This window comes from Streptopelia decaocto (genome assembly GCF_964273445.1).
Source record: "Streptopelia decaocto genome assembly, chromosome: 5".
In the NCBI taxonomy this organism is placed as follows: Eukaryota; Metazoa; Chordata; class Aves; order Columbiformes; family Columbidae; genus Streptopelia; species Streptopelia decaocto.
This window is the reverse complement of record NC_138659.1, coordinates 71,965,678-71,992,545: the sequence shown is the minus strand read 5'-3', so window position 1 is coordinate 71,992,545 and position 26,868 is coordinate 71,965,678. Positions and strand designations below refer to the sequence as shown.

The following is a 26,868-nucleotide window of genomic DNA, read 5'->3' as shown; positions in this document are numbered from 1 at the left end:
TTTCGAGGTCCTGACTCTTCCTTCTCTGCTTGCAGCAGAACCCGCAGTCCCGCGGGTGCCCGTGACGCTGCCCAGAGCCGCGGGTGCCGTGGGCTGCGGCGCTGGGGCTCCTCGTGCCCTGAATCCCACACCGTGTGCAGCAGGACCAGGGGCTGCTGGGGGTTCCTGCTGTATGTGCAATGGAAAACAGGTTTTTAGGAGTATTTTAATTCTGAATAATATTTCTCACACGTGACATAGGACACAGATTTTTTTTAACCTGACTGCAGGCAGAGCTGAACCTCAGTGTCCCACCAAGCAGTATTAAAAACATGGGTGTTGGGGTGACTGTCAGATCAGCAGCTTCCACCTCCTTTGGAAAAGCAAAGGTTTTTAAATACATTGCACCCAAAGGTAAATGAAGGATTCCCCATCAGTACTGCTGGGATAGGTTCCTGTCTGACCGCGCGCAGGGGGACCCTGGAGCTCCCGCGCGGGTTATTGAACCTTTTCCCGCGTGTAGCGTGGTTGTTGCATTCACAACATGAGGATGAGCCGGGGGCCAGAGCTGATCCCGACACCCGTTCCAGGCTCTGCTCCTTGGGAACCGCTGTGTGCCAACGCCAAACCCAGCCCCGGCTCCGCTCACTCACCCACGGCTCCTCACCCCAAACCCAGCCCCGGCTCCGCTCACTCACCCACGGCTCCTCACCCCAAACCCAGCCCAGGCTCCGCTCACTCACCCACGGCTCCTCACCCCAAACCCAGCCCCGGCTCCGCTCACTCACCCACGGCTCCTCACCCCAAACCCAGCCCCGGGCTCCACTCACCCTAAACCCAGCCCTGGGCTCCACTCCCCCACCCACAGCTCCTCACCCCAAAGCCAGCCCAGGCTCCGCTCACCCCAAACCCACAGCTCCTCACCCCAAAGCCAGCCCAGGCTCTGCTCACCCCAAACCCACAGCTCCTCACCCCAAAGCCAGCCCAGGCTCTGCTCACCCCAAAGCCAGCCCTGGGCTCCTCTCACACCAGTGGGTTTGATCTCCAGCCACTCTGCATGTCCATGAGGAGGTCTGATCTCAGTCTGTGTTTGTGTGCAACAAAGCAATTCAGTTTCATCTTAAATCCCATTCCTGCCACATCCAAACCCACCCGAGGAAGAACTGGACCTCGGAGAGGCTGGTCTGTCTCCTCCCAGTATTTTTCATCACGTAACCAGCGATGGTTGTCACAGACACACTCTGATTGAAGAACAACAGCGCTGACAATTAAAAACACGTGCGCAGGACCTAAGAAGCAAGAGTTGTGCAGGAAACTCCTGCAGGTTTACAGAACAGCCTTGGACGGGCCACATCCAGCACAGCCCCGCTCAACAGGGTGCTGGGGACTCTGCACACCCAGACCGCTGACTCTGCAAAACGAGCTCCAAAAATCTTACCTCTAACTTGTAGCAAAACCTTTGCTGTGCCGGTGATCCCCAGTCGGCTCAGCGCCGGGCAGCGTCCGCAGCGCCGGGTCCGCGCCCACGTACCCACACCTGGCTTTGGACAAAATGAAGTGATAAAAGTGTCACAAATCATCAAAAACTATTTAATTGGAAGTGGTACAAGCAAATAATGTTTTATATAATAGAAGATTTCATCATATGCTTTTCCTTTTTCCTGGTATTCCGCTTACATTTGCTGACAAAACAGCTCAAAACTAGAGAGCACTAGAATATTCAGCGGGTAGGAACAGACGGGCTGTGCGCTAGAGGTACGAGCGTTCACAACCAACCCTTGAGAACCGACATGCAAACATCTCCAGCCTGGCTCCTTTGGCCAATTATCCCACAAACGGAAAAAATTGTCAAAACACACAGAGCAAGTCCAGGTAAACATTTAAAATTTATTAAACTTTTTGGTCAAAATAATTGAACAAGTATGTACAATCCCACCGTATTAGCTCTAGTACGTAGTTTAGGAACGAGGTCAAATTAACGCTTTAGTGACCCGGGAGTTCCACAGTTCGAGACTTTCCAACAGTGTCACAAGCAACATACAGAACGAGTTGCGAAGCCGCTGTCCCAGCTCCGGCTCGCGGCCGCTCGCACAACACACCTTTGTTCCAGACAGCGGAGCGTGAACCGCACGGCTCCGTGTCCTCCGGGAGCCCAGGGGATCTCGTTCGCCCCGAGAACCCCCTGCTCGCAGGCACATTTCAGAGGGCAGGCCCAGCGACTCCGTAACGCCTGAGCGCGCTGCAGCAGCCTCGCAAGTTTGGCAGCCAGGCCAGGCCGGGGCCAGCAGACGGCCCGTGGATTTCAGGCCTCTTTTGGGGAAAAGAAAAAGAAAACAAGGTACCCAAGGCTTAAACCAAAGCGGAGTCCCAAAGGCAGCGACCCCACGTCCCGCTCTTAGAGCCGGAGGCGACAAAACGAGCTCGGCTGCGCTGCTGCTCAGCGAAACCGACACTTCGCTGGCTGGAACCGCAACGTGAAATACAATATATTATGTCAGATATTTAAAATAAACTATATCTTCATGACGAATACTAAAAAGGTTAAAAAACGTAATGCACATAAGGTATGTCTCTATCTAACATTGAGAGGCATCAGATAAACCGGATTTCTCAACAAACTGTCTTTCCCCTCGGCGCAAGGCGGTCACTTGCTGTTAAGGCTGCGGATGGCTCTGCGCTAACCTGTTCCATCGACCTGGGACACACAGCATCTTACAACAAAACCAGTGCAACTCAAACTAAAGGACAATTGAATGGAAACTCTAAATTTAGAATTTGAAATACTACACAAAAAAGTTTGAATTAGTCCGTCAAAAAAAAATCCTCAATGTTTTGGGGCAAACACTGTCAAATCTGCCCATCAGAATTGTTTTGCACTACCTCAGTACATGCAATAAAAAAATAAAAAGACTGAATACATACCTTCAGATTTAAAAACACTTTTTATAGCTTGTTATTTTATTAAGTGGTTTACACCAGAAGGTGTGGTTATAGATACAGTTGGTGAGTAAATATCCATGGAAACCTGTCTACGAACCCAACTCAAGACCTACCTAAGTGCTCAAAGGTAAAAACACCTAAGCCTAGATACAGGCCAGAGGAGGAATGTTTACAGGCATTAAGCACAATATATGTTTGAAAGGCCCAAATATTACAGCAGAGAAAGAGCGCGAGAGATAGAAATTACATTTTTATGACAATTTTTCTTCTCGGGTGTTAATTTTTTGGTCTATAAACTGGAAAGGAAGGCTCAGACTTCAATAAATACAGGTGTCTGGAGACTGGCCTCGCGGAGCGCTGTCCATGGGCTGCTCGGGGGTGTCCGAGCGCGGCGCACACGCTGCCCCGGCAGAACCAGCGCCAGGCCCGGGGCAGCCCAGGGAGCGAGGGCACCAACGAGCCGGCTGCTGGGACAACAGGCCTTCTCTTTTACAGACAAACAACTCAGCTCAACTACGCAAGACGATGACTCGGTCCTCAAGTCAGGCATCTTTAGTTAATTTTGTCCTGGAATATATACAAGTTATTGGTGGCAGCTACGGCAATGATGTTCTCCATGGGATGCCATGCTGTATGGAGAATCTTCTTGTTGAAGTCCAGACTGTCAACGCTTATTTCATCCTTCTTCCTCTTGCCCCCCGTACACACCTTGCGCGGCTTTAGGATGGCACGAGGTTTGCTGCTCTCCCTGGACGCTTCCAGAGTGATATCCCGCCGCGTGTTTCGGTCGAACATTCTAAAGAAATTGTTGTAAGATCCAGTCATGATAGCACTGTGGGAAAGCAGAAAGAGGCAAATCTTACTAGGTTTCCACAAACGGCATCATCACCCATCATCCCTCTCTGGCCCACGTCTGCCCTTGCTCAGATCAGTTTGGAATTGCTGTCCCAGCTCTTCCCTGCTCCCCCAGCACTCAGGAGCAGCCTCAGGTTTGGCTCATCTCACTGTGAGCAGCATCCCTTTGTTCTCCCATTGCTCCTCCATCCCTCTGCTCTCCCATTGCTCCTCCATCCCTCTGCTCTCCCATTGCTCCTCCATCCCTCTGCTCTCCCATTGCTCCTCCATCCCTCTGCTCTCCCATTGCTCCTCCATCCCTCTGCTCTCCCATTGCTCCTCCATCCCTCTGCTCTCCCATTGCTCCTCCATCCCATTATCCCACAAGCAAGGACAGGCCAGCTGCAAACAAAGCCGCTGTAAACCAACGAACGCGCCCTCCTTGGTGCTGTGCACACGTTGGCCAGGAGCACAGCAATGCATCAATTACAAAAAGTAGCTTGAATCACCAAAAGAAACCCCTTGGGTGCATGTCTGCTGCAGCCCTGCAGGAACGAGTCAGCGTCTGTATAGCATCAAATTCGCTTTTGAACAAGGCAGAAAACCTGCACCTGAAAATGCTTTCACATATTTAATTTCCAACAGACAGCTTGTTTGTAGCTCACAAAAAATATATTTGAGGTTGAGGGCAAGTTGTCCATGATTCTCTGTATTGAACACTTCTCTCCACTGCCTGGAAGCAGAAAAGCCGTTTCCCAGGTGGCAGAAGTCCCACAGGTGGTTAAAATCACAGCCACCTCACTTTATCATCTTATTTGCTAAGACACATTGTCCTCACGGCATTAGAAAGCGAATGACCCAAGGAGGAGGAGATGCTCCCTTGTCAAAGGGCGGTGAGCAGCACAACTGCCATGACAACTTCTCTTCCTATGAATATGTTCAAATGAGATGCCCTTGCTTTGACTGCTTTTCCCCCTTCAAAAAAGACTGACCGGAGTTGCTTGGGAAGAACAGAGATAAGGGGCAGTTTCTTTGTAATTTGCATGGTGAAAGACATACACCACTTTTTAAATGCGCTCTATGTTAGGTATTGTAAATACTGCTAATGTTTTTTCTTTTGTAACGTGATGGATACAGCACAAGTTCTCCCCTCAACACCTCCAAGCCAACTTGCAACCTGGCATTCAGAGTATCCGATTTTCCCTGGTATTGTTCCCTTGAGCAATGGGTATGGCAGCAGCATGCAGTGATACCTGCAATCTCAACTCCCACTGCAATAGTGCTGTAGGGATTTTTTCACTTTCTTAAGTAGTTCAGTACTGCTTATAGCTTTGGAGACCGGAACCCAAACCCCTAAAGCTGAGGGAAAACAAGCAAACCAAGGGAGCCAAAATGAACCCCTCAACTTACCTATCGGAACCGTTCCAGCAGCATTCAAACTTGTCGAAGATGCAGTCGTTTTCATAGAGAGAACAAAGTTTGCTTCGAAGATATTCGTGAACCTTTTTGGAACATTTAAATTGATATTAGATATAAAGAAAAAGAAGAAAAGGGACAAAAAGGGATACTTAAGAAAGCTTGACCGCCATACTTGATATGTCTCTACAGGCCTGTTCTCCATATTGAGGTCCCAGACCTTGACAGAAAGGTAGTCTCTTGTCATCATGTATCGACCGCTGTGACTGAATTTTACATCAGATATCGATGATATTATTTCTGAAAAAAATGATCTGCTGCTAGGATCTTCAGGTTCTTCGAAAACTGCAGACAGAAGACAAAATTACAAATGAAACCAACGCCAAGTTTTACAGCTCTGAACATTTTTTGGTACTTGGAAAATTTTAAACCAATATCCTAGGTTATTTTTAAAGAAAGTTGCTGTTAAGTACTTTTAAAAACTAATCTCTTTATAAACAAGGTTATACTCTTAGTCACCAGACTGCTAGATGCCCACCTCCAACGGTTTCACCTGGAGCACAGCATCAGCAAACTACAGCTCACAGCTCTCAGGGATGAATCAGAGAAAACACAAAAACCAGCACATGGGTCCAAACACTCCAACTGAGCTACACATGGTGTTGAACAAGAGCCGATGCAACCAGCAGCACCCCAAACGCTGCCTCAACGCACGACCCATGCACTGACACTACTGCACAGCACCCTTTTCTTTACACCCGAACACAAGTTGTACAACACAACCTACTGGAATATTAGTATCTATATTTGAAACACACTGTGTGTGGTTTGATAGAGCAGATAAAGAAACGCATTATTTAAACTGAAGAGTCAATCTTTGAAGTCAATGTTTCATGATGGAATCTACCTAGAACTATTTGTTTCATTTTTGAATAGACCCCTTTTAGCAGGACCTTATTTTTTAACCGCTTGTCACTGAATAAAGTGCTTCCAAGTAATTTAATGCAATTCCACGTCCCACAGCTGAAGTGGCCTCACATTCTACATTTCCTATTGCGGGAGTATTTCCTTCCACCACCAAGAAAGGCCTCTCTGCACCCAGAGAGCTCGGGCGCGGGTATCGGTGCAGCAGCCGAGCCCGCAGGCCCCGCCGCACTGACACACCGGTCCAGTTCCAGCAGAAAGCAGCGAGGCAGGGCAGCTGTGGGCAGCGATCCTGGGGAGCTCAGCACCACCGCTTCCTCACGACGGGATGGATGCAGCTCAGCAAACTAAAGAGCGTTCACCTCTCGCCCCTGGAAGCTCACCTCTAACATAGTGCATATTAAGAATTAATCCTAAGAGCTGCAAATGCTCACAAAATAAATGGATTCTGGCAGCATCAGCCCAGCTTCTAATGCACAAAGGTGAATAAATGGCCCTGAACTGGCATTTGATAAGCAGATACCTTTGAGAAGCACCAAGACTGAGTGTGGACAGCAGACAGGTCCCACTGGTGCCAAAAGCACTTGTTCCCGTCAGTTTATGATGCATAAATGGGTAAACAGGAGCAGAGTCAGATCATCAATTGGCTCATGCTACACTTCTGCTTGTTGATGGCCTAGAACAAGACAATTAAAATGTTCCATTCTACAAAACTACCACCCCTTACCTGTGTGCTCTTTCCCGACAAGCAGAGCTCGGTACGTTTATTTACACCTACAGGCTCTATGGGTATGAACGCACAGAGGAACCCGGCAGCGCAGCCCGACTCACATTTGGAGTGGCGGTCGCAGAGCGCCGAGGAGCGCATGTCGCACAGCCGGATGGTGCCCTTGCTGCTGCTGTACACGAACACGTTGCAGTGGTGCGGGTGGAACTCGGCCGCCGTGATCACTTCTGTCAGCTCCTCCATGTTCGCGGGCTTGATATCTACAATATCTGGGAAGGGTTTTGTAAAGGCACGAACATGGCACGTTCAAATCGCTTCCAGAGGACAACTATTAGAAAACATTACAAATACCACGTAGAAAAGAAGGGCAAGATCTTAATTTCTGCCATGTACAATCTATACAAAGTGATATGAGCAGATTAAACAAAAAATTCTAGATTGTACAAATCAGCTTTAACAGACACAGGAGATAATTTCAGACTCCCCTCAAGACTCCTTCTTAACATTTCCTGTTGAACACTGAATACACTACAAAGTTTTCTAAAGCTGTAGATAAATAACTGTAGTGACCCTATTTAATATTCAGTTTCTCTGCAACTTTTATTGCACTGCAGATTTGCCAATATAGGACATACTATTAGTTTTGGACACACGCGGCTGCAAAAAGATTTGAACATTATTTCTGCAGTCAATGATATCTTTGACATAGAAAAAACCCTGAAATTTGTTTTCTTTAAGAGAAGTGTCACTTAGTTAAGAGACTTTCTGGAAAGAAGTACCTACAGTAACAAATGATCTACTCTTCAAACCCTTCAACCCCTATTTAAGTCAACTGAACTCCACAAATAAAGGACACTCCCAAAACTCCTGGATTTCCTTTTAGCAATCTAACTAGGCTGTTTCCAGTGGGAGTTTTCCACGGAGGGAATGCCTGCACTGCAGGATGAGTGAGAGCATCCTCCAGATTCCCAAATCCTGTATTTTAATACCTAGATTCAAAAACCTGCTCTAAATAGTAAAATTGAAGTGACTCTCTGAAACCTCCACAATGCCGATGTGCCCCAGTGTTCACAGAGAACGAAAAAGGATACTAAAACTCCTATCTGTGATTTCTAAATGCCATAGGTTAATTCTTAGGTCATCTGCAGAAAGATATGTTTCGTGATCACTATTTACTGAAATTGAGTTTATGTGATAAGTATGTGCATTCGCAAATATCCTTCTGGGACTTGCTTCTACCATTAGGTCCATGGGTTTCAATATTGGCACCTGAAACGTGAAAAGAACAGTCAATTTTGGCATAAAACTGGCTTCTAATTCAGGAGATATTCATTAGTTGCACATCACAGATTTCTGCTTTGACTTAGTGACTAATTTTTGAAACCTACTGAGCAAGAAAAGTAATCAAATCAGCTATGAATGCCAATTTTGCATGCTACCAACACAGAACCCCGGACAACGGCTTCTGCGTCAGGCACCTGCCGTACCCAGCAGCTTTGTCCCTCCTCCCCCAGGAAAAGGGGCGCGTGTGGAACGACAGCTGAAGATGATGGTCATTTGAAACAAGCCCCCCACATCTCAGAGGGGTAAGAGCGGTTTGCAGAGCAAGAGCCCGATTTGCTGAGGGCATGGAGGAAGGGCTGGGAGCCACAGCCCGCTCGGGAGAGGGTGATGTGGCTGTTGGGGTGCAGTGGCCTGAGCCCCCCAGTTCGTGTTGGTGACCAGCACGTGGCAGGCTGAGGTGGCCCAGGGACGCCCTGCAGGCCACCAAGACACCGACTCACATCGCCACCCAGAAAAGAGCTACGGCAGCGCCCAAGGTGACCACCTCACCCCAGACCTCTGGAATTGCTTTTGCAATGCTTCTATCTCACACTGTTTATAGCAAACTGTAATGATTCAAGTTAATCCATTATGTTTTATTACGTAATTTTCCTATCTCACCGCGAGTGTTCCTGGCCTGGTTGTGAAATCAAACACGCATCATCTCAATTATAAGGAATGGCATTTCTAAATGCCATTGTCTCTATGCACAGAATGCAGCTCTGAAGCGCTGCTTCTACTCTGTGTCTACTTCTTTATAAACAACTGGGGAGTATCCTTCTGTAATAAAATATGTGAACAAAGCCCAACATACATATGATCATTTTAACACATGGAGGTAACTCTAGGCCAGGTGCTGTCCCCTCTGCCAGCGGTGGTTCAGCCTTGGTTCCCTCCACCCTCTCCACAAGGTCTGCAGCCCAGCCCAGCCCAGCCTGCCTGCCCAGATCACCAGCACATTTACAACACTACGTTTAAGAGATGCTCTTGCTTTATAAGAGAGGCTCTTGCTTTTTATTGCTTCCCCCCACTCAGCCTGATGACTCGCAAATGTATTCTGGTGTTTGAAGAAGGTGCTAACGTGCTCCTCTGCAGGTACAGCCAGTGGCAGGTAAACCCCTTAGGTCATATTCTGGACTCCCCATGTTCCCAGACGGCTTTAAAAGCAGTGAGAACCTCAGTTCAATTTCTATTTATGGTAACAACACAGAAAAACCCAAGAAAAACCCCAACCCCACAGAATCACATTTCTTGAGCTCATGTTTAAAACAATACCAAGTTTGGAGCACTAACCCTACCACTCCATCACTATGCAAGCGCAAAAACGTCAAGACTATTCAAGTATACATTTTCCAAATGCTCAGAACTTGCCTCTAACAAAAACACCTTCTACCTAACCATGGAACACCCAGCACCCTGCTTGAATTGGTGAGTCTTGTTCTTAGATAAAAACACCAAGCAAGTTCAACATGAGCATTATTGAGAGGAAAGAAAAAAAATATCAACACATCAAATCTGAATTCCTCCTAAATTCAGAGGGGCACGTGCTTTAAGCCACCACAACACTGTAGCTGGCAGCGCCACAGGGCAGCACTCTGGGAGATGCAAAGGTTCCTGCTGCTCCTGCAGTGAGCGGCACAGACCCACACACCCCCAGAGCAGTCACTGTGTTATGGGCTGCCCAAATCAGCGTGTCCCCGCACCCTTCTGCAGGGTGCTCTGAGACCGCCCAGTCAGTGTGTCCCTGCACCCTTCTGCAGGGTGCTCTGAGACCGCCCAGTCAGTGTGTCCCCGCACCCTTCTGCAGGGTGCTCTGAGACCACCCAGTCAGTGTGTCCCCGCACCCTTCTGCAGGGTGCTCTGAGCCCGCCCAGTCAGTGTGTCCCTGCACCCTTCTGCAGGGTGCTCTGAGCCCGCCCAGTCAGTGTGTCCCTGCACCCTTCTGCAGGGTGCTCTGAGACCACCCAGTCAGCGTGTCCCTGCACCCTTCTGCAGGGTGCTCTGAGACCGCCCAGTCAGTGTGTCCCCGCACCCTTCTGCAGGGTGCTCTGAGACCACCCAGTCAGTGTGTCCCCGCACCCTTCTGCAGGGTGCTCTGAGCCCGCCCAGTCAGTGTGTCCCTGCACCCTTCTGCAGGGTGCTCTGAGACCACCCAGTCAGTGTGTCCCCGCACCCTTCTGCAGGGTGCTCTGAGACCGCCCAGTCAGTGTGTCCCCGCACCCTTCTGCAGGGTGCTCTGAGACCGCCCAGTCAGTGTGTCCCCGCACCCTTCTGCAGGGTGCTCTGAGACTGACTATTTTAAGAACACAGCCAGGTAAGCCCACGCTGTCTAAGAACGGAGCAGAGAGCAATGCAGCCCCACAGATACTCAGAAGTACCGTTTTTTAATATGCTGAGGTGGAGCAATGCTGTCTGTAACAAAATACTTCATTTTAAAAAGCAGTTTAAATTTCAAATCACACACAGAATCACAGAATCGACTGGGTTGGAAAAGACCTCAGAGATCATCGAGTCCAACCCTTGGTCCAACTCTAGTCCGTTTACTAGATCATGGCACTAAGTGCCATGTCCAATCTCAGTTTAAAAACCTCCAGGGATGGCGAGTCCAGCACCTCCCTGGGCAGGCCATTCCAGGCCACATCAGCCTTGTGGTTGCCTTGAAAGGGTCAAATGTAACTTCAGGACTGTATAAATGTAACTACTCCTACATTTAAACAGTCCTAAAATTACACTGGGCCCTCTGAAGGCAACCATGAGGCTGATGTAGCCCCTGGTGAAAAGGAATTTGACACCCCTGTGCAAGGATGTTCCAATAAAAACAAACTATTGGGAAGCTAATAATATAACATTCTAATAATGAAAGTTTGCCTCAGCATTTCCAGAGGCAAACTTATTTAACAGTTACATATGTATAATAAAGTGCCTCCATGTTCTACAAAAGTTTTCGGTAATCCTGACCAAAACCATCGTTTTTAATCTGCACACGTCAGTTGACAGCGTTGGTAGTACAAGGGTAGAGAAGAACATGCAAAAAGTTATTTGAAGACAGAGCAGAAACATACCCGTAGTGCTGTGATTCTGAAAGGATCCCTAAGTCTTCCATCTTCATCTTTTAAGTTATAACCTTCGGCTCTTTTATCCCTTTCACTTATTTTCCATAATTTAATAGTTTTATCTAAAACCAACAAAAATTCACATGCTTGAGAATGCATTGAATTCAAAATAAAATCACCAAATAATGGAGTCAGCAGAGTGGGTATTATCTATCCGTCTGGGTTTCCACAGCCAGGACCCTGCGGGAGCCCTTGGCACAGCAGCGTCACGCTGCGCACAGCCCTCCCTGCGCACACCAGACGGGCTCTGCCTTCCAGCTTCTTGTTCAGCAGAACTGACACGGGAAAACCAAACAAATAATATACCAGACACACAGAACTGGAGGGTGTGCATGGGAAATGCATGAAAATATCAGGAAACGGAGAAGACTGATTCCATCTTAACTCCAGTGTCAGGTTCAGTTTCAACAGCACACAAGTTTCTGCCTGAACAAGGCGCTACCACCCCCCAGAATGACCCGTCACAAGGGAAAATTCACACACCACTTACCAGAACTCACCAACCAGCCCTGTCTGGCCATCTCAATTATTTTTAACAGGCAAATGCTAGGGGAAAACCCAACAAAGGCGGGATCCCTTGCACCACCTACACGAGGAAGGCCGAGGCTGCCCGGGTGTGTGCAGCAGGCAGCCCGGGCGGCAGGGCCAGCGCGGGCCTTGGTGCAGGGCCGTCCCCAGCTGGTGCTGCCCAGCTGTGTGCAGCAGGCAGCCCGGGCGGCAGGGCCAGCGCGGGCCTTGGTGCAGGGCTGTCCCCAGCTGGTGCTGCCCCGGCCTGCAGGGCAGGAACGTGTGACCGGAGGGAGACCCTGAGCTAACGGGAACAAACCTCCCAACCGCTGCGTTCTTTAAAGCTTTTCAGATCACACGCTTTAAACACTGCTTTAAGTTCAGTGAGACTTAGATCAAAGTAAGATTATTTGAATATCAAAGTCGAGTAGGCAGAAGTCATTCCTGCTTTTACAATTCCATACAGCAGGGAGGGGATCGGCCCTTACATCAGGTCATTGAAGTACAAGGCAGAAAACAATCCCAACTGTTAAGAACAAGCACATCCATCTGATAATAAGTGCAGGTTTTGCCATGCACAGCTCTGCATCTACATCTACAGCTTGTTCCATGATGCAGCAAAGCTAAACAGACCCAACACCCCATAACCACTGCCAAAAGAGTGGAAGAAACTTTTAAAAAGCGCATGAAAACTCCCAAGTTGTAATTTTTACACTTCTTTTCTGTATTCTAAGGTACACAGTAAAAATAGTACAAATATACTCCTCCCAGAGTGACTCCTTTCTCTTAAAAAGTTGCTTTTCGAAGCACACATGATGTTTTGGTTTTGGAAAAGCAAAAAGAGCATTGTAACCACAGTGTTCCAATTTCAAATAATTTTATTAAAAAATCATCCAGGATCACAAAAAAAACCCTATTTGAAAATTAGGATGATCAAGTGAAATTCAAACTTCTGCTCCAGTTCAGCACACTGGGAACCCATTTATCCATGAACTAGAAAGCAGAGTAAGGGGTATGGGAAGCACAGTCAGGATACCCACAGAACAGAGCTCTCTGTGCCTATTCTGTTGCTGCTTCATTGCTTTTACATTCATAAATCAGGTATTTACAGAGTATTACAATCAAAACATATTTTGCACATAATTAGAAGACATTAAAACAACCCCCAAACACTCCAGAAAAAACCCCACAGTGGATCAGAGGTGAGATTAAATGACATCAAAAGTTCTTTGTGCAAAAAGAAAGCGTCCTTACCATTTGTAGAGAGCAGGAAGTGAGCAGCGTTCTGTTGTGGTAACCACCTAATTTTATTAATTTTTTCCTCAATTTCTAGACTTTTCAAGTAGTCAAACTCGGGTTCATGACTCTGAAAGGTACTGTAAACATTATATTCTCCCCTAGAATGAGGACGGCTCTTATTCTGCAAGGAAACAGAATATTTATTGAAGCTGATATTACTCGGTTCATTAGGAATTGCACATACAAACTAATGACTAAAAATCGTCAATTACACAGTAAAAGTATTATGTATGTATTTTTGATTTTTTCTTCCACTCCAGAAATTCCACAGTTTTGCACAACAAGATAAACAGCCCTTATGCCCAACTCTTTCCCCAGTTTGCATGAACTCCAAGAAGCCCGTTAATATTGCTGTGTGAAGCACTGCGGAAATGACGTGACAGCTGGGTCTGACTTACAGACCAAGTGAGCACTGACAGCTGAGCACCAACCCAGAATAGCTCTAAAGGAGCCCGGAGAAGCCAGCGATCCCAGGCAGGCAGACACTCCTGACCTCGGCTCAGTCTATGCAGCAGACTAAATGATAGATGAGCTCCGGGCTGGCTCGGTGCGGCGGGATAACATTTCAGCTGCTTTTGCAGCATTAGGATTTTCATTTCACTACTTCTCAAAATCCTCACAGTAAAACCTTCGGTAAAATGTTTTATAAATGGTATCACAGTGAGGATGAAATGCAAAATGTTGGATGACTGCTTGTTAAGTGAGCATCATCTGAACCACAGCATGAAAGAACTGGGATTCTGCTGCACAAAACCACGGCACTATGCACCTTGTTTGTGCACAGTTCATGTGCATAGTTCATGCACAAACAAGCTGAATTTAAATTCCATGATCAATGTAGTTATTTGTGACCCAGGACAAGGCTCTTCCAAGGGAAGGACAAACACTCCTGGGTGGCGGGGAAGCAGGAGAACGGCCGTGTGAACCCCGGCTTTGGAAAGAACACACTTCCACATTTCTCCCTGACATGACAAGGCATGACAGTTATTTCTCAGCATACAGTGCACTTTTCCAATACCTGCTACTTCTCTGGATATAAAAAGCTCAGTGACGTATCTGAATATATCACATCACGCAGCTGAATACCATTGCAAAGGGCCTTCTGAACTGAACGTGCTCAAGCGTTTCTAGAGAAGTAGCTGTTCCCGCTGGTTTTGATTCACAGGATCCAAACCACATCAGAAGCTTAATCCTTCACTTTTTGAACAGTCTTATCCTGTTGTCCTTGAAGTTTAACATGTATCCTTTTTTATAATCTTTTCTGACATTATCTTCAAAAACATTACAATTTGTCTTCGATCAACCTGACCAAGCGCAAAGCTCAGGAGAAAGTCTGCAAAGTGATACCGAGCACAGCAGGTACATATATAAACAATTCATTGTATGTTTGTGACTTTTCATTTTTTGAAGGTGGGAGGGGAACCGCCAAACAAACTCAATAAGTTCAGCACAAGGCAGATATTTAGAAACTTGGTAAACTTAGGGTTTTCTGAGAAAACTATCTGACCATTTAAACCTCATGGGATGAAAAGGTGAAGTGAGACTGTGCAACCCAAGAACAGTGTAGTAACAGCACTTTTGTTTTTCAAGTCACTGACCTCTTGCTCCCTTTGAAATATAACCACTCTGCCACCTTTGTCTCCTGTTGCAAGAAGATCACCAGAGTAATTAAATTCAACTGTTGAAATAATATCAGCTGTAAACAGAACAGAAATAAAACAGCACTGTCACGTGTAAAGCAAATCAAGAAGTTTCAAGACTTGAACACAAAACAAAATTACAATTCGTATTAATTTAACAGCACAACTTCTTGATTTACATAATTAGTATCCAGAAATTAAGTCATGTTTTAAAGAATAACAAAACTTTATTTATCATCTAAACCACTTCCTCAGTTCCCATTTTTTAAGCTCCTGAGTACCTCCAGTGCCAGAAGAGGAGACACAGGGGTCTGTAACGCGAAGCCGAGCTCCGGCGCAGCGCTGCCCGGGGCCGAGCCACCGCAGTGCCCTTGGGAGCGAACCTGCCACACGGCCGCGGGCCACAACCCAGCCTTGGAGCTGGCAATAAAGAAACAACTGCCATCAAACAACCTCTAACCAAGGGGCAGAGAGATAAGGGGCTATAAACGTCTGTCACAGGGTTTCGGCATACGGTAACCAAATCAACAAACCGCTTGGCATGAAATTGCAAGCAGAAATTAATCCATACTGGTGCTTGCTGGCCATGCAAGTATTTCATTCTATTATGCAGGCATAAGAACTGTATAATTTGAAGTATACAATATCAATTAGTTTCAGAGTTTTTCAATTGGAGACTAGATGAAAACTACTTTCCTGTATTGATTCTGACATGCTATCTTTTAAATTCCCTTCAATAATCCACCACTCTTATGAGGAAGGTGATTAGCTAGTCTCATCAGTTTTCCCAATATATAATTCATATTTCATCTTTTATTAACAGATGCCCTTTAAGTAGTTTTTTCCTAGTGTATAAATATAATTATTTCCTTTCTTTGATTTATTAAAAGAAAAACATTAAAAGCTTTTATACGGACTTATCCCAGTCTTCAAATATCACACTACTGACCTGCTTCTGGACATGTCTATTTTTATATTCACCTTTCTTTATCAGGTTATGAAAAGATTCCGTTTCAGTACAGAACAGGATGGTGGCTAATCCCAAATCCTCAGCAGAGCCAGAACACAAGAGCAAAGCCCAGCCCCTCGCTGCAGGTGCTCCAGCCCCCAAACACCCCCCTTTCCTCACTCACCTACCGTTCAAATGCCCCTGCTGCTGGTTTCTCCCCAGTGCCCCAGCCCAGTGCCCCTCACCTGCCACCACCTCCCCGCGTCCCCAGTCACCGAGCTGCTCGCAAACCTGACCCGTGTTATCAGCCCCTCCCGGGTAACTGGGAAGAAAACTCCTCTGGCTTTTCACTGCACACACTGGCAGAACAAAAATCACTCCCCCTGTTCTCCTGACTCCCATTCCACACTCGGTGGGCAGTTCCTGGCACAGGGACATTCACCTCTGGAACAGACTATGGAGAAAGTACTGAAAACACAACCCCTGACAATCCTTCCCCTCTCCAAACCGCCCATGTGAATTTACAGCAATAAAGACACACATACAGAAAACTGCATGCGGGATAAAGGTTTCACTGGTACTAATGATCTCTTACTTCAGAAATTTTCTTAGAATTATAAGCTTCTAGGAACACACTGACAGAATTTTAAAAGATATATATATATATATATACACACACACACAGATATACACACACAACCTTAAAAATATTTGATATATATTTTATACACACACATATATATACAAATAAGACTTGGACCATAGAGAGTGGTGCAACGAGTGCTCAAAACATAACTAGAAAAGCTACTTATTTCCACCTACCACAAAGATCCACTTTGTTAAAGCTCTCCAACATTTCACCCAACCTCAGCAGTGAAATAAGCAAAATACTCAAGTTTAAACAATGACCAAAGATCTGTCAACTCGCATGTGAATGGATCTCTGTTCTTCTCTTTGAAAGGTTCTGATGCACTAAAACCAGATTATCAATATGAATATCTGTCCTTCCACACTACAAATAAATGGTGCTCAAGAGCTGATGGACAAAAGGTTTAGATGGCTGTAAAGAGACCAGTTTCTAGTTCACTAATTATCTTGTGAATCACAGATCCTGTTCACACTTTTTACTCCAAGTAAGTAAAAAGAACGTACAGGTTATCTTGTAGTTAATTTTAACCATTTCTTAAATACACTTTCTATCACAAATAAGAAAACAATCTGTCTACCTGTAACACTGACACACTACTTCACTTTCCAAAGTTTGCCACATTTTCTGATGTGAAGTCTCACGCCCCACTTAGGTTCTCAGCAAAGAATTCCTGCATACAGAGTGAATGAGCTGGGCCATGTCAGCTTTTTGTTAGTGTGGAACTTTTTGCTTCCTTAAGAAAGAAACACTTGACCAAGGCCCTTTCCTGGCAAGCTGTAGAACATATGGATATGGTAATTGTGAACATGTCTTAAAGCCAACTCATTCTTCCTGCCTCATAATCGTGGGGAAAACAAGATGTATGAGAATTGAGATTCAATTTTAAAAAAAAGAAATCTCTGTATCTGGCTAATACTGCTGCTGGGCTTTAATACTGATCCATGCTAATTATTTTCACAATTAGATCTTTACTTTGTGCCCAAAACATACCTAAACTGTGTGAAAGTACAAATTACAAGCCACGACAAATGCCTGGCTAAGAGGTTTTAATAGTTTCAAATACCAAATATCATGACATAAGCAAGGCATTTTGTACTAAGATGAGAAAGCTAGTGAGCTGGCTGGCCAGCTCATCTCAGTGAAACTCCAATCCAAGACTGACAACAGCGGGAGAATAAACCACAAACTCCCACAGCCCAGTATCACACAATCACACCAGGACAAACCAACCCAGGAGCGTCCAGAGGCACCACAGGAAAGGGGGAAACTAAAGAACAAAAAACCACTGATCACCAGCAGATTAATCAATTTGCAGCTGTAGCTCATGCTTAGAACTAACTTGACACAAGCAGCATCAACTTCTCCCTCATTCTTCTAAGCTATGTAAAGACTTTTGTCAAAAGCCCACTCCTGAGACACTGAATGAACAAGGGAGTCAAACAGCCACTCGTTTTGAACATGATCTAAAACGGGCTGCTCCAGCTTCTAGGGGATTCCAACTTAAAATTTCTAAATATGGAATGGACAACATAACACTTCACATTCAGTACACAGACTGAGAAAAGAATGCGTGTTTGCAAACCTGAATCCCATCCCTCGCTTTGGAAAATCTTTTGACCCCCAGCACCTTCGGCCGTGCTCTGCTGTCCAGCGCTCCAAGGAGCGGAACCAGCGGCCGCTCTGGAGCCCAGCCAGCGCGCTGGCACCGACCGCCGGGGAACTACACATAGCGACAACGCTTCTGTGCCTGCGATCAAGATGAAAGGTGACACACCTTGCCCTCCACCACACACTGTTATTCTAGCAAGTGTTTTATTCTACAGCTGCAGAAAGTCACAGGAGACACTGTGTGGTCTGCTGCAGGTGATGGGAACCAAGCAGAGACCAGAAAATGGGGCTAAGTGCAGGTTACACACTCCTAAATCAACCTGGAAGTTGTGATCTCCCTCTGACGTTGTGCTGAACTGTAAGACATGACACGAGAACGAACAGAACAGGCAGCGACAACACACCCTTCCCCGGTCCCACTGCTGAAAGCACGGGCAGGCAGGGCCCAGAGAACAGCCAGAACCAGCAGTGCAGAGCAACCACGGCTCTAGTGGAGTCAAATAAATATAAGAGGTGCAAGTAAGATTAGTGATAGAAAATAAAGATACGGAGACATGTTAGGGGGAGCAGATTATCAAAGAGAATGAAGAAAATCAGAGGCTAAACAGTAAATAATAGAAGAAGTGTTTGAAAAACCAATACCATGTTTGAGCTTAACAAGCTACTGACACACAGGGCCTTAGAACGTGTTAGCTGACTTGCAATGACTGCCAGAGAGCTCTGGCCAGCCAGCCCCGCGCTGCCTGCTGGCACTAAGGGCTGCTGGGCAGGGAGGGGGCAGCCCTTGCTGGCAAGTGGGACACGTTTGCTTTTACTGTGCAGTTAGGATGGACTAAGATGGGCATGTCTAAGCCCTCCTGAAGTATTTCCTAAAAACACTTTCTTAATTTCTATCTCTGAATTGTACTGAAAGGTGAACTCAACTTTTATGAGTATTGTCAATTTTTAGACTTCCACTTTGATGGTTTGTTTGAAGTTAACACGGAAGTGAGATTATTAGGAGCCAGGAGAATAAAGCAAAGGTGGTATAGTTTTGCTGAGACCAAATTTCTTCCAGCTCACGCTGCTCAGCACCCTGCATGCTTTAACTATCCACCAGCTCTAACAATTTTTTATGCCTGAAAAAACTTGCAAAATGGCTTGAATTGCCTTTAAGTAGCCAGTATAGTTTAACAGTCCACAATAACCAGCAGGGCACAGCTCATCATTTGATGCTGTAATTCCTTCAAATAATATTTAAAAAAATCCTGTCTTCCCCGAGTTTAAAGCGCAGGTAGTTGTCTGGCTGTGTTAGCACAAAGAAAGGGTAACGCAGCAGCAAGACAGCATCAAAGCTGCAGTTCAGGAAGACAGAAATAACATCACCTTCATGCTTGCCAAAGCTCACCATGCCTCCTCTTACAAGCAATAAGAACTTACGGATGCTATTTATAATATTCAGGACACAAAAGTATTCAGCATGCAAATCTATTGCCTCAGTATTATTTAGTTTAACCTCTGCAACAGTAATTCCAATAACCTTCCTCCTACTGGAAGCATATTTAATTAATTTGCGATATTCTCTTAATTTTTCCTAAGCAGTTAATTGTCATGCCTTTTTTGAATTAAGTGTCTTAACATGATGGGTAAATATTTTTTTCAGCTAGGTACGGCTTTCACACTTAAATGACAAAAACCCCTTTATTTATTTTTTTTTATTAAAGCTCTTCCCCTGGCTGTTAAAATACCCAAGAAATGGCCCAGCGGCAGCAGCTGGTGCCGCTCACACATCAGCGGGAGATGGAGAGCCCGGGCCCAGCTCCGGTAGCACAGCGCTGGGAACGGCTCAGCGCGCGGTCCCAGCTCTCAACCCACACTCACTGCTTACCCAGTGCACTCACTGCTTACCACTTGTGCATGTGTTACACGTTCCTGCAGCTTCACATTTTAATCAAAATAGCATCCAGCTACATCTACTAATTTGTCTTCTATTGTAGCACAGTGGTTGCTTATTTTTTTTAAGGATTTTCTTATCTGTTAATATTCCACTTGCCATCTTTTACTGGTACTGAGAATTTTTCCCCCTTAATGCCCATAAACCTACACCTCTGTAGTTTTTTTGACAAGATAGTTCTAACTTGTTTTTATATATCTGTACCTGGAAAAAGATGCTAGATACAAAAGCTATGGGTGAACTCCAGCAGTGAAATAAGACATTTATGAACCACTTCTCACTGCCTTTAAGGTCTCCACCTAGGCCCTAACTTTCCCAGTCTTCTTTACAAAAACAAACATTTTTCAAAATCCTCAGGACACTAAACATTTTTGTGCTTATATTCATACTGCCCTGTCTGCACACGGAATTCCATTAACCCATCATGTGCATGTGCCAGAAAAAAAAAGAAAATTTGATACCATAGTAAAGATCACCAATTTAAATTCACTGTAAGTATGATTTGGCAGGACAGATTCTCTTGTCCACAGAAGACCAGGGAGACATCACTTGACGTGACCACTTCCATGAAGCCTGAGGAGCAAATGGAGCTTTTCGTTTTTTAAAGCCCAGCTAAATCTGGGCCCTGTGAGGGGTCATACTCTGAAGAGCATGAGAGAAACTTCAAAAAATTCACTAATACAGCATTTCTCAAACACAACACCTTTTCTTAATAGTCTCCAGAGTTACTTATACATCAATATACAGTGGCACAATATTACCAGTGGCATAACACACTGTTTTTTTTTGTTGTCTGACAGAACTGGAATTCAAAGAACACTTCTTATTAAATACTGCTCAATGAGAGCAACATTTTTTACAGAATGAAGTGGTGTGGAATAACAGGTAAAGAAATTCTTGGTCCGTGGGTTGTATGAAGACTCGGGATTAAGGTGTTCAACCTGAAACACTAAGACAACTTTCTCCAGCAGGAAACCACTACATAACAAGTACTCAGGTCAAAACTGTTTGCAAAATATTATTTCTGCCCACACTTAAACACCCCCAAACATTTCCCAAAGTTGCTATTACATCGCCATATGTATTATGCAGAATACCATACACAACACACAGCACAGGTAAGATCAAGTCCTTGGGGAGCAGAGCGGTGGTGGAGGTGCCAGAGCACAGTGGGACAGGGACCAGGGACCGTGCGGGATGGGTCAGGAGTGCAGCAGAGCAGCCAAGTCCTGCTTGTGGCCAGACACTGCTTGTCGTGGCAGAAATCCACCCCGCAGCCCTTCAGATCACCAACCATCTACCACGAGAGGAAACAATACACAGGACTGCAGAATGGAGTCATTAGTGCCATATTTTACAGCTCTTAAAGAGAAAAAAAGGTCTTAGCAATAGCAACCAATTCTATCACTTCTTCTATGCAATTTTAACCCCTTTCGGACTTTTTTAAGCAGCTGAAACCATGCCAGAATTTGCTTTGAAAAGAGAATAGGCCAGTTAAATTCCTGAACACATAAGAACATTTTTAAACCCCTGATTTGTAAACACAATGTAACACTAAGAGTGTTTTTAAATCACTTGTATCCGGATTTGAGAACAATTACAGGATTATAGTCCAATATGTTTTTATTAGATCATGGTTTTCTACTCAAGTTGTGCATTTTGACAAACTTCAGAGGGGGACTGACTTAGCACTGTAACCACCTTTAAGAGAGGTAAATAATATGTTGAACTGATGATAACAGCGTTATCTTTTAGTTTATCAGTGCTGTCAACGCCAATTACTAGCTGGAGAATTTGAAAACCAGTACTTTTCTCTGATCTTTACACAGAGATACAAAATTTCTTCACAAGTAGAAAATCCAATACAACAAGACAAGTCTTCTGGAAGCCAACAACAAACTTTTTTCAAGAAGAGAAGTTCTGCTCACGTGAAAGCCCTTCTGAGGTTCATCCTCAAGCGAAGGAGCCGGAGCTTCCAAGGAGCTCCCGTCCATCAGGAAAGGGCACCACGGGCAGCACTTACAGGCAAGACTCTGCTCAACACTCAGCTGCTCCAAAAAAGGTTTCAAGTACAGCATTTAAACCAGGTTAAGAGTTGAGCTGACAAAGCTCCACTAGAACAGCATCACCCATTTCGTTTAGGGCAGTAACCATACAGAACATCCAGCCCAAGGGAATTTGTGCATATCTGTACATTAGGGAATAAACTGGTTCATCTTTTGCTTGCAAAAATAACCCCAAACTTTTTGAACAAGTAAAACAAATTAAAACACTGAAATCACAAAACTGATTAGATCTCAGGCAGCATTATATAAAAAAAAGTGCCTGTATTTAGAAAGCTGCTTTCTACCAAAAAAGGTAATCCAAGAATAACAAGTTCCACAGGCAATCAGTATAATGTAGTAATCACATGGTTTCACACTAACAACAAAATTACAACCCAATTTTAAATGACTTTTTAACAAAAAAATTAAGCTAGTTGCCACCCTCGATATCAACTCTTTCATTCAATACCTGCCTTATCCTCCAGCCCTCCTCCTGGATCCAATTAAACTTTTCTGCTTTAGAAAACTACGTATTTCTCTAATTGGTATATATTCCTGATCTTTTGGAAACAGGCAGATGGGTCATACAAACATTGCTCTTCTGCTCATTTAAAGAGAGCGTTGTACAGATTTGAAATGTTACTCACTGGAGAAGGGGGATACATGGGAAAGACAAAGTGATTTTCTGTATTAATTACCTAGTCAGAAAAAGTCCTGGGAATGGAGGCAGCAGTTGTGCATCTAACTACAGCAATTTGTCACAGCCACGTTAACAGTTTTATTAAAGCAATACACATGAGAAGCTGTTGAATATAAAATATGTTCCAGAATTGCATTGCAAAAAGAACTGACTTTTGGGTTAAGCTGCCTATCAGCTTTGAAATTTCCGCTATCAAATGAACTGTTTGTAAGAACATTTAGCAAAAAAGTCCACATTTAATACGTCTGACAGCTAGTTTATGTTGTCATTTTCAGATTTCCTCTATAGAGCTTATTTTTCACAAACCAGAAACAAAAATGTACCTGAAATTCACAGTGGTTTTATGGAATATTTGCAGCAAGGCTATTTCAAGGCAACTGTCGCCCAAATAGGTTTAGATGTGCAGTTCGATTAAAGAAGTTTTTAAAAACGGTAATGAGTAAATAGTTACATAACAGGGGCTAAAAAAAAATCTAGCAATGTAATTGCACTCTTATTGCATACTGCTGCATCAAATTCAGGCAATTATTAGCAAATAAATTGTATGTTTTCTCTATTTAGTTCCAATTTCAAGGCAAAAAACTAACAGGAGGGGAAAGTCCACAAACCAAAATAAAGACAATAAGTCACAAAAACTGTGAGCAGCTCTCATATTCCAGTAGGAAAACCAGGTGCTGAATGATTACTTATATTAATTGCCCTATGAAGAAAATTAAATTCCTCCTATGTAGTAGCATCACGCACAATCTGCAGCCCTGACTCCAGAAGAAGTTGCATTAATAAGGCACATCTGGGAACATCCAGGCTAAAAGCGTTGAGCATCTTTGCCAATATTTCCCTTTACCCCTCCTAGAGCGCTCCCCTCTCCGACGGAGCTCGGCCCCAGTCAGTGTGTCTCATCAGAACTGGAAGCTCCTCTGCGAACAGCCCTGCTCTGCGCTTCAATAACTCACTGAGTTTGAGGCATATTGGTGTTTCAAAACCAAGAAGCTCTCCAGCTCTACACAAACTCCTGTTGCTCAGTAACTGACTGCAGAGTAAGGTGCTCACACAAGTATATTTTTTGCAACATGGAAAACTGACTTTTAGTCTCATAGATGGTAGATCCTTAGAAAAAAAGGACTGTTTGGCCATAGAAGCTACTTAAACACATTTTCATAAGAATTCTAGGAACTTCAGAACAATACTACAAGTTATAAAATATGTTTAGGCAGAAAAAGGAAGAAAACAACAACTGAGTCTGAGTACTAGTTGCTCCAGAAGTTTTCAAGTCTGTTCTTCCCATAGCTATTATTTCAAATGGAATGCCAAACAAGTGGCATGAAAATGAAAACACTGTCAGCATAATTCCCCTGTGGCAGACGGTAAGAGAAAATATTTACTGCATCTAGTAGAACAAAATTCAAAAGCCAAGATGACCACACACTAACACTGCAAGTTATTTCACTTAATACAGTAAATACAGCTATTTCAGTTAATGCAGGAATGATCAAGTAAACAGCACAGAATCACGTTTCACACACATTTCACAACCTCTTTTCTCAACAGTAATGCCAGTCTGAACAGTTTGAACACAGAAAATTTAGGAGAAAGAAAATCACTTTCTCAAAGTTCATCAAAACTTCACATTGTTTTTACACACTACAGAGAAAACCTTTTTCTAATTAAAAGATGTCTACTCATTCTGAAACACGCTGTGCTTAGAAAGTTTCAGAGAAATGAAAGGTGTGCCCACTTTCCTTATTTAAACATCCCTATTTATAGCTTCCAAATGTTAACAAGCAGGAATAAGATCTCTCCACAGCTGCAGGAAGCCTTTAAACTCCACTTTTTAAATTAAGCACAAATGACAGACCTGCACACTCTCTCTGCTGCTCTCTTTGCGTCAGAGTGAAACTTGACAAGCCTGACCGACTCCATTTGTGTGGTGTTTCTTTTTCCCCTGTGTTTTATCACTGTCATTACCTCCTCTCCCCAGCGATCGGAATTGAAGAGCAGAAGGCAGCCACCGTGCCGTGTCTATTGTGCTCTCCCCGGCGAGCAGCGCACGGCGCCGGGAGCCCAGCTTAGTCATGGCCACGCACACGCGCGCCGCCCGGGACCGCTGCCGCTCCGCCGGCCCCGGCTCCTCCGGCACACGGGTGTGGTGGGCGGAGAACGGGCCGGGGGTGCCCGCGGAGCGGGACCGGGACCCGGCGGCTCCGGCTGCGGCCCGGCCGAGGCCGCGCGGCCCGGCCCTCCCCTCCCCTTACCTTCCGCCACGTCCTCGTCGATCGCCCCCTTCACCTGCGAGAAGCACCACTGGAAGTCGTTGCTGCCTCCGCCTCCACCTGCTGACACCCCTGCGGAGGGACGAGAGGGCGCTGAGGGGAGGGAGGGCCGGCCCGCGGAGCCCCCGCCGCCCCCCGGCCCCGCCGCCCCCGGCCGGCCCCTTCCCCAGCGCGCCCCGCTCCGCCCGGCCCAGGCCCCCCGCCCCGGTCCCGCCGCGGCCCAGCCCGGCCGGCGCCCCGCGGGCAGCCCCGCTCCCACAGGCCTCCTGCCGCCCGGCCCCGCGCCTGAGGCCCGGCCTGCCGGCCCGGCGCCCGCAGCGCCTTCCGCCCGCCGGCCGCAGCGGAGCCGGGGCCGCAGCGCGGCCTCACCTGCCATATCGCCCGGTAGCGCTGGGGCGGGGGCCCGCGGGGGGACGCGCCGGCCGGGAACGGGTCGCAGCCGCCGCCGCTCGGAGCTGCCGCCGCGGGAGGTTTCGGGGTTTCAAAATGGCGCCCATTGCCGGTCGGCCTGATCCGGTGACGTCATGGGCCCGGCTCTCCTGACGGGGCGGGCGGGGAAGAGCCGGGCCGGGCGGCGGGAGCGGCGGCTGGGCCCGGGGCGGCCCCGCCGGGAGGGCTCGGAGGGGCGGCGGGGGCTCCAAACTCACCGTTACACTCGCACCTTTCCGCGAAGGGGCGCGGCGGGCCGGGGCTGCTGGGATAACCTGTTGATACCGGCGCGCCTTCCGTCAATCGGAAGTTTTACTTTCCCCAGCCGGGTATTTAATTGTGATGTTTCCCGCAAAGGCGAACACGCTCTCGCTTGTTGGCGCTGTGGCTGCGGGGGCAGCCCCGGCAGCCCCGTTTTTAGCCGCGCCCGGGCGGGGTGAGGCCGCGGGGACACGCAGCCGGTGTCGCTGACCGAGGGTGACCGTGCGCACCCGGCGCTGGCACCCGCGGGGCCGCCAACATGCTCTTCTGGCTCATAAGCTGTGAATACTACTCGTGCTTTGGTTAGTTTTGGCCTCTTATGCTGATTGTTTGTTTGTTTTTCCATAGATACCGAAGGCTGTGAAGATGCAATTTTTGCCCCTAAAGCCCAAAAGAAATCAAAATTCATTTTGTGTTTTTCCAAAAACTCCTTACTGTATTTTTGACCTGCAAGTCCCTCAGAACGTGGTACAACATTGTGGTACCCTCATTGTTTCTAGGGAGACGCTAAGTGCTTGGAGAGGTAGCAGGTCTGTGTTGTTGTGTCTTAAATATTGGGTATGTTTCCTAAGTCACGGCTGTTGTAGGAAACACAGGCAAAGCTGCTGAACAGGGACTTGGTTGTGATCTCGACGGCATATCACAAAAGAAGTATATCCTCAAGAAGTGTATCCTCTTATGGAGTGAGAGTCTCGTTAGCACTAACTCGCACTCACTGAAGTGCCCTGCAGAGTCTCCATCTCTTGATCAGCTGCTCCCCTGCAGGTGCCTGGGGATCCTGCCCCAGGGCTCAGGTGCAGCTGAGCTCCGGGAGGTCCTGGCCCAGCTGATTTCTGCTCTGGCCTTGCAGCTTCTGCCTGGTACCTTACATACAGAAATGCGTTTGACTTCAAAACGTTCTGAACTTCTTAGTTTGATATCTCTGTTTAAGAATGCATTACTTGATTTGTGTTATTCCTTATGCAGTGTGTTATGTATTTAAGAATTTAAATGAAATCATTTTCAGCTTAGCCTTTTGGATGTGTCTCCTTTGTAGGTAGAGGAAAGTCATCTTTTAAGATAAGCGGGTGTTAGTTGTGTTTTATTTGCTATCTAGTCTCTTGGTCTTCAGGAGCAAGTTCTGTGCTTAGCAAAACTTGGACTTGTCTGGTGAAAGTTTGCCATTTTATTTTATTTTTTTTAATTGACTTGCATATTTGCACCATAGTGATTAGCCAGCTATCTCCTTGTATTAAATTTATCTTATAGGTGTGTCATAATTTTATGGACACCTGAAATTTCTGTGTTGAAAAAATTAAGAGCATTTCACTAGTGGAAATCCA

General features: G+C 46.0%; 1 protein-coding gene across 1 annotated transcript; it reads right to left on the bottom strand.

The window, feature by feature from the left end:
- Window positions 1-1,846: 1,846 nt before the first annotated feature.
- On the bottom strand, window positions 1,847-25,463 carry PPP2R2D (protein phosphatase 2 regulatory subunit Bdelta). Its single transcript, XM_082054059.1, has 10 exons — window positions 25,226-25,463; window positions 24,839-24,928; window positions 14,661-14,758; window positions 13,018-13,183; window positions 11,206-11,318; window positions 7,912-8,089; window positions 6,925-7,089; window positions 5,345-5,514; window positions 5,164-5,255; window positions 1,847-3,751 (listed from the first exon to the last, which is right to left on the bottom strand). The coding sequence occupies exons 1-10, from the start codon at window positions 25,230-25,232 to the stop codon at window positions 3,472-3,474; spliced, it is 1,359 nt and encodes a 452-aa protein (XP_081910185.1). The 5' UTR covers window positions 25,233-25,463; the 3' UTR covers window positions 1,847-3,471.
- Between the last annotated feature and the right edge of the window lie 1,405 nt (window positions 25,464-26,868).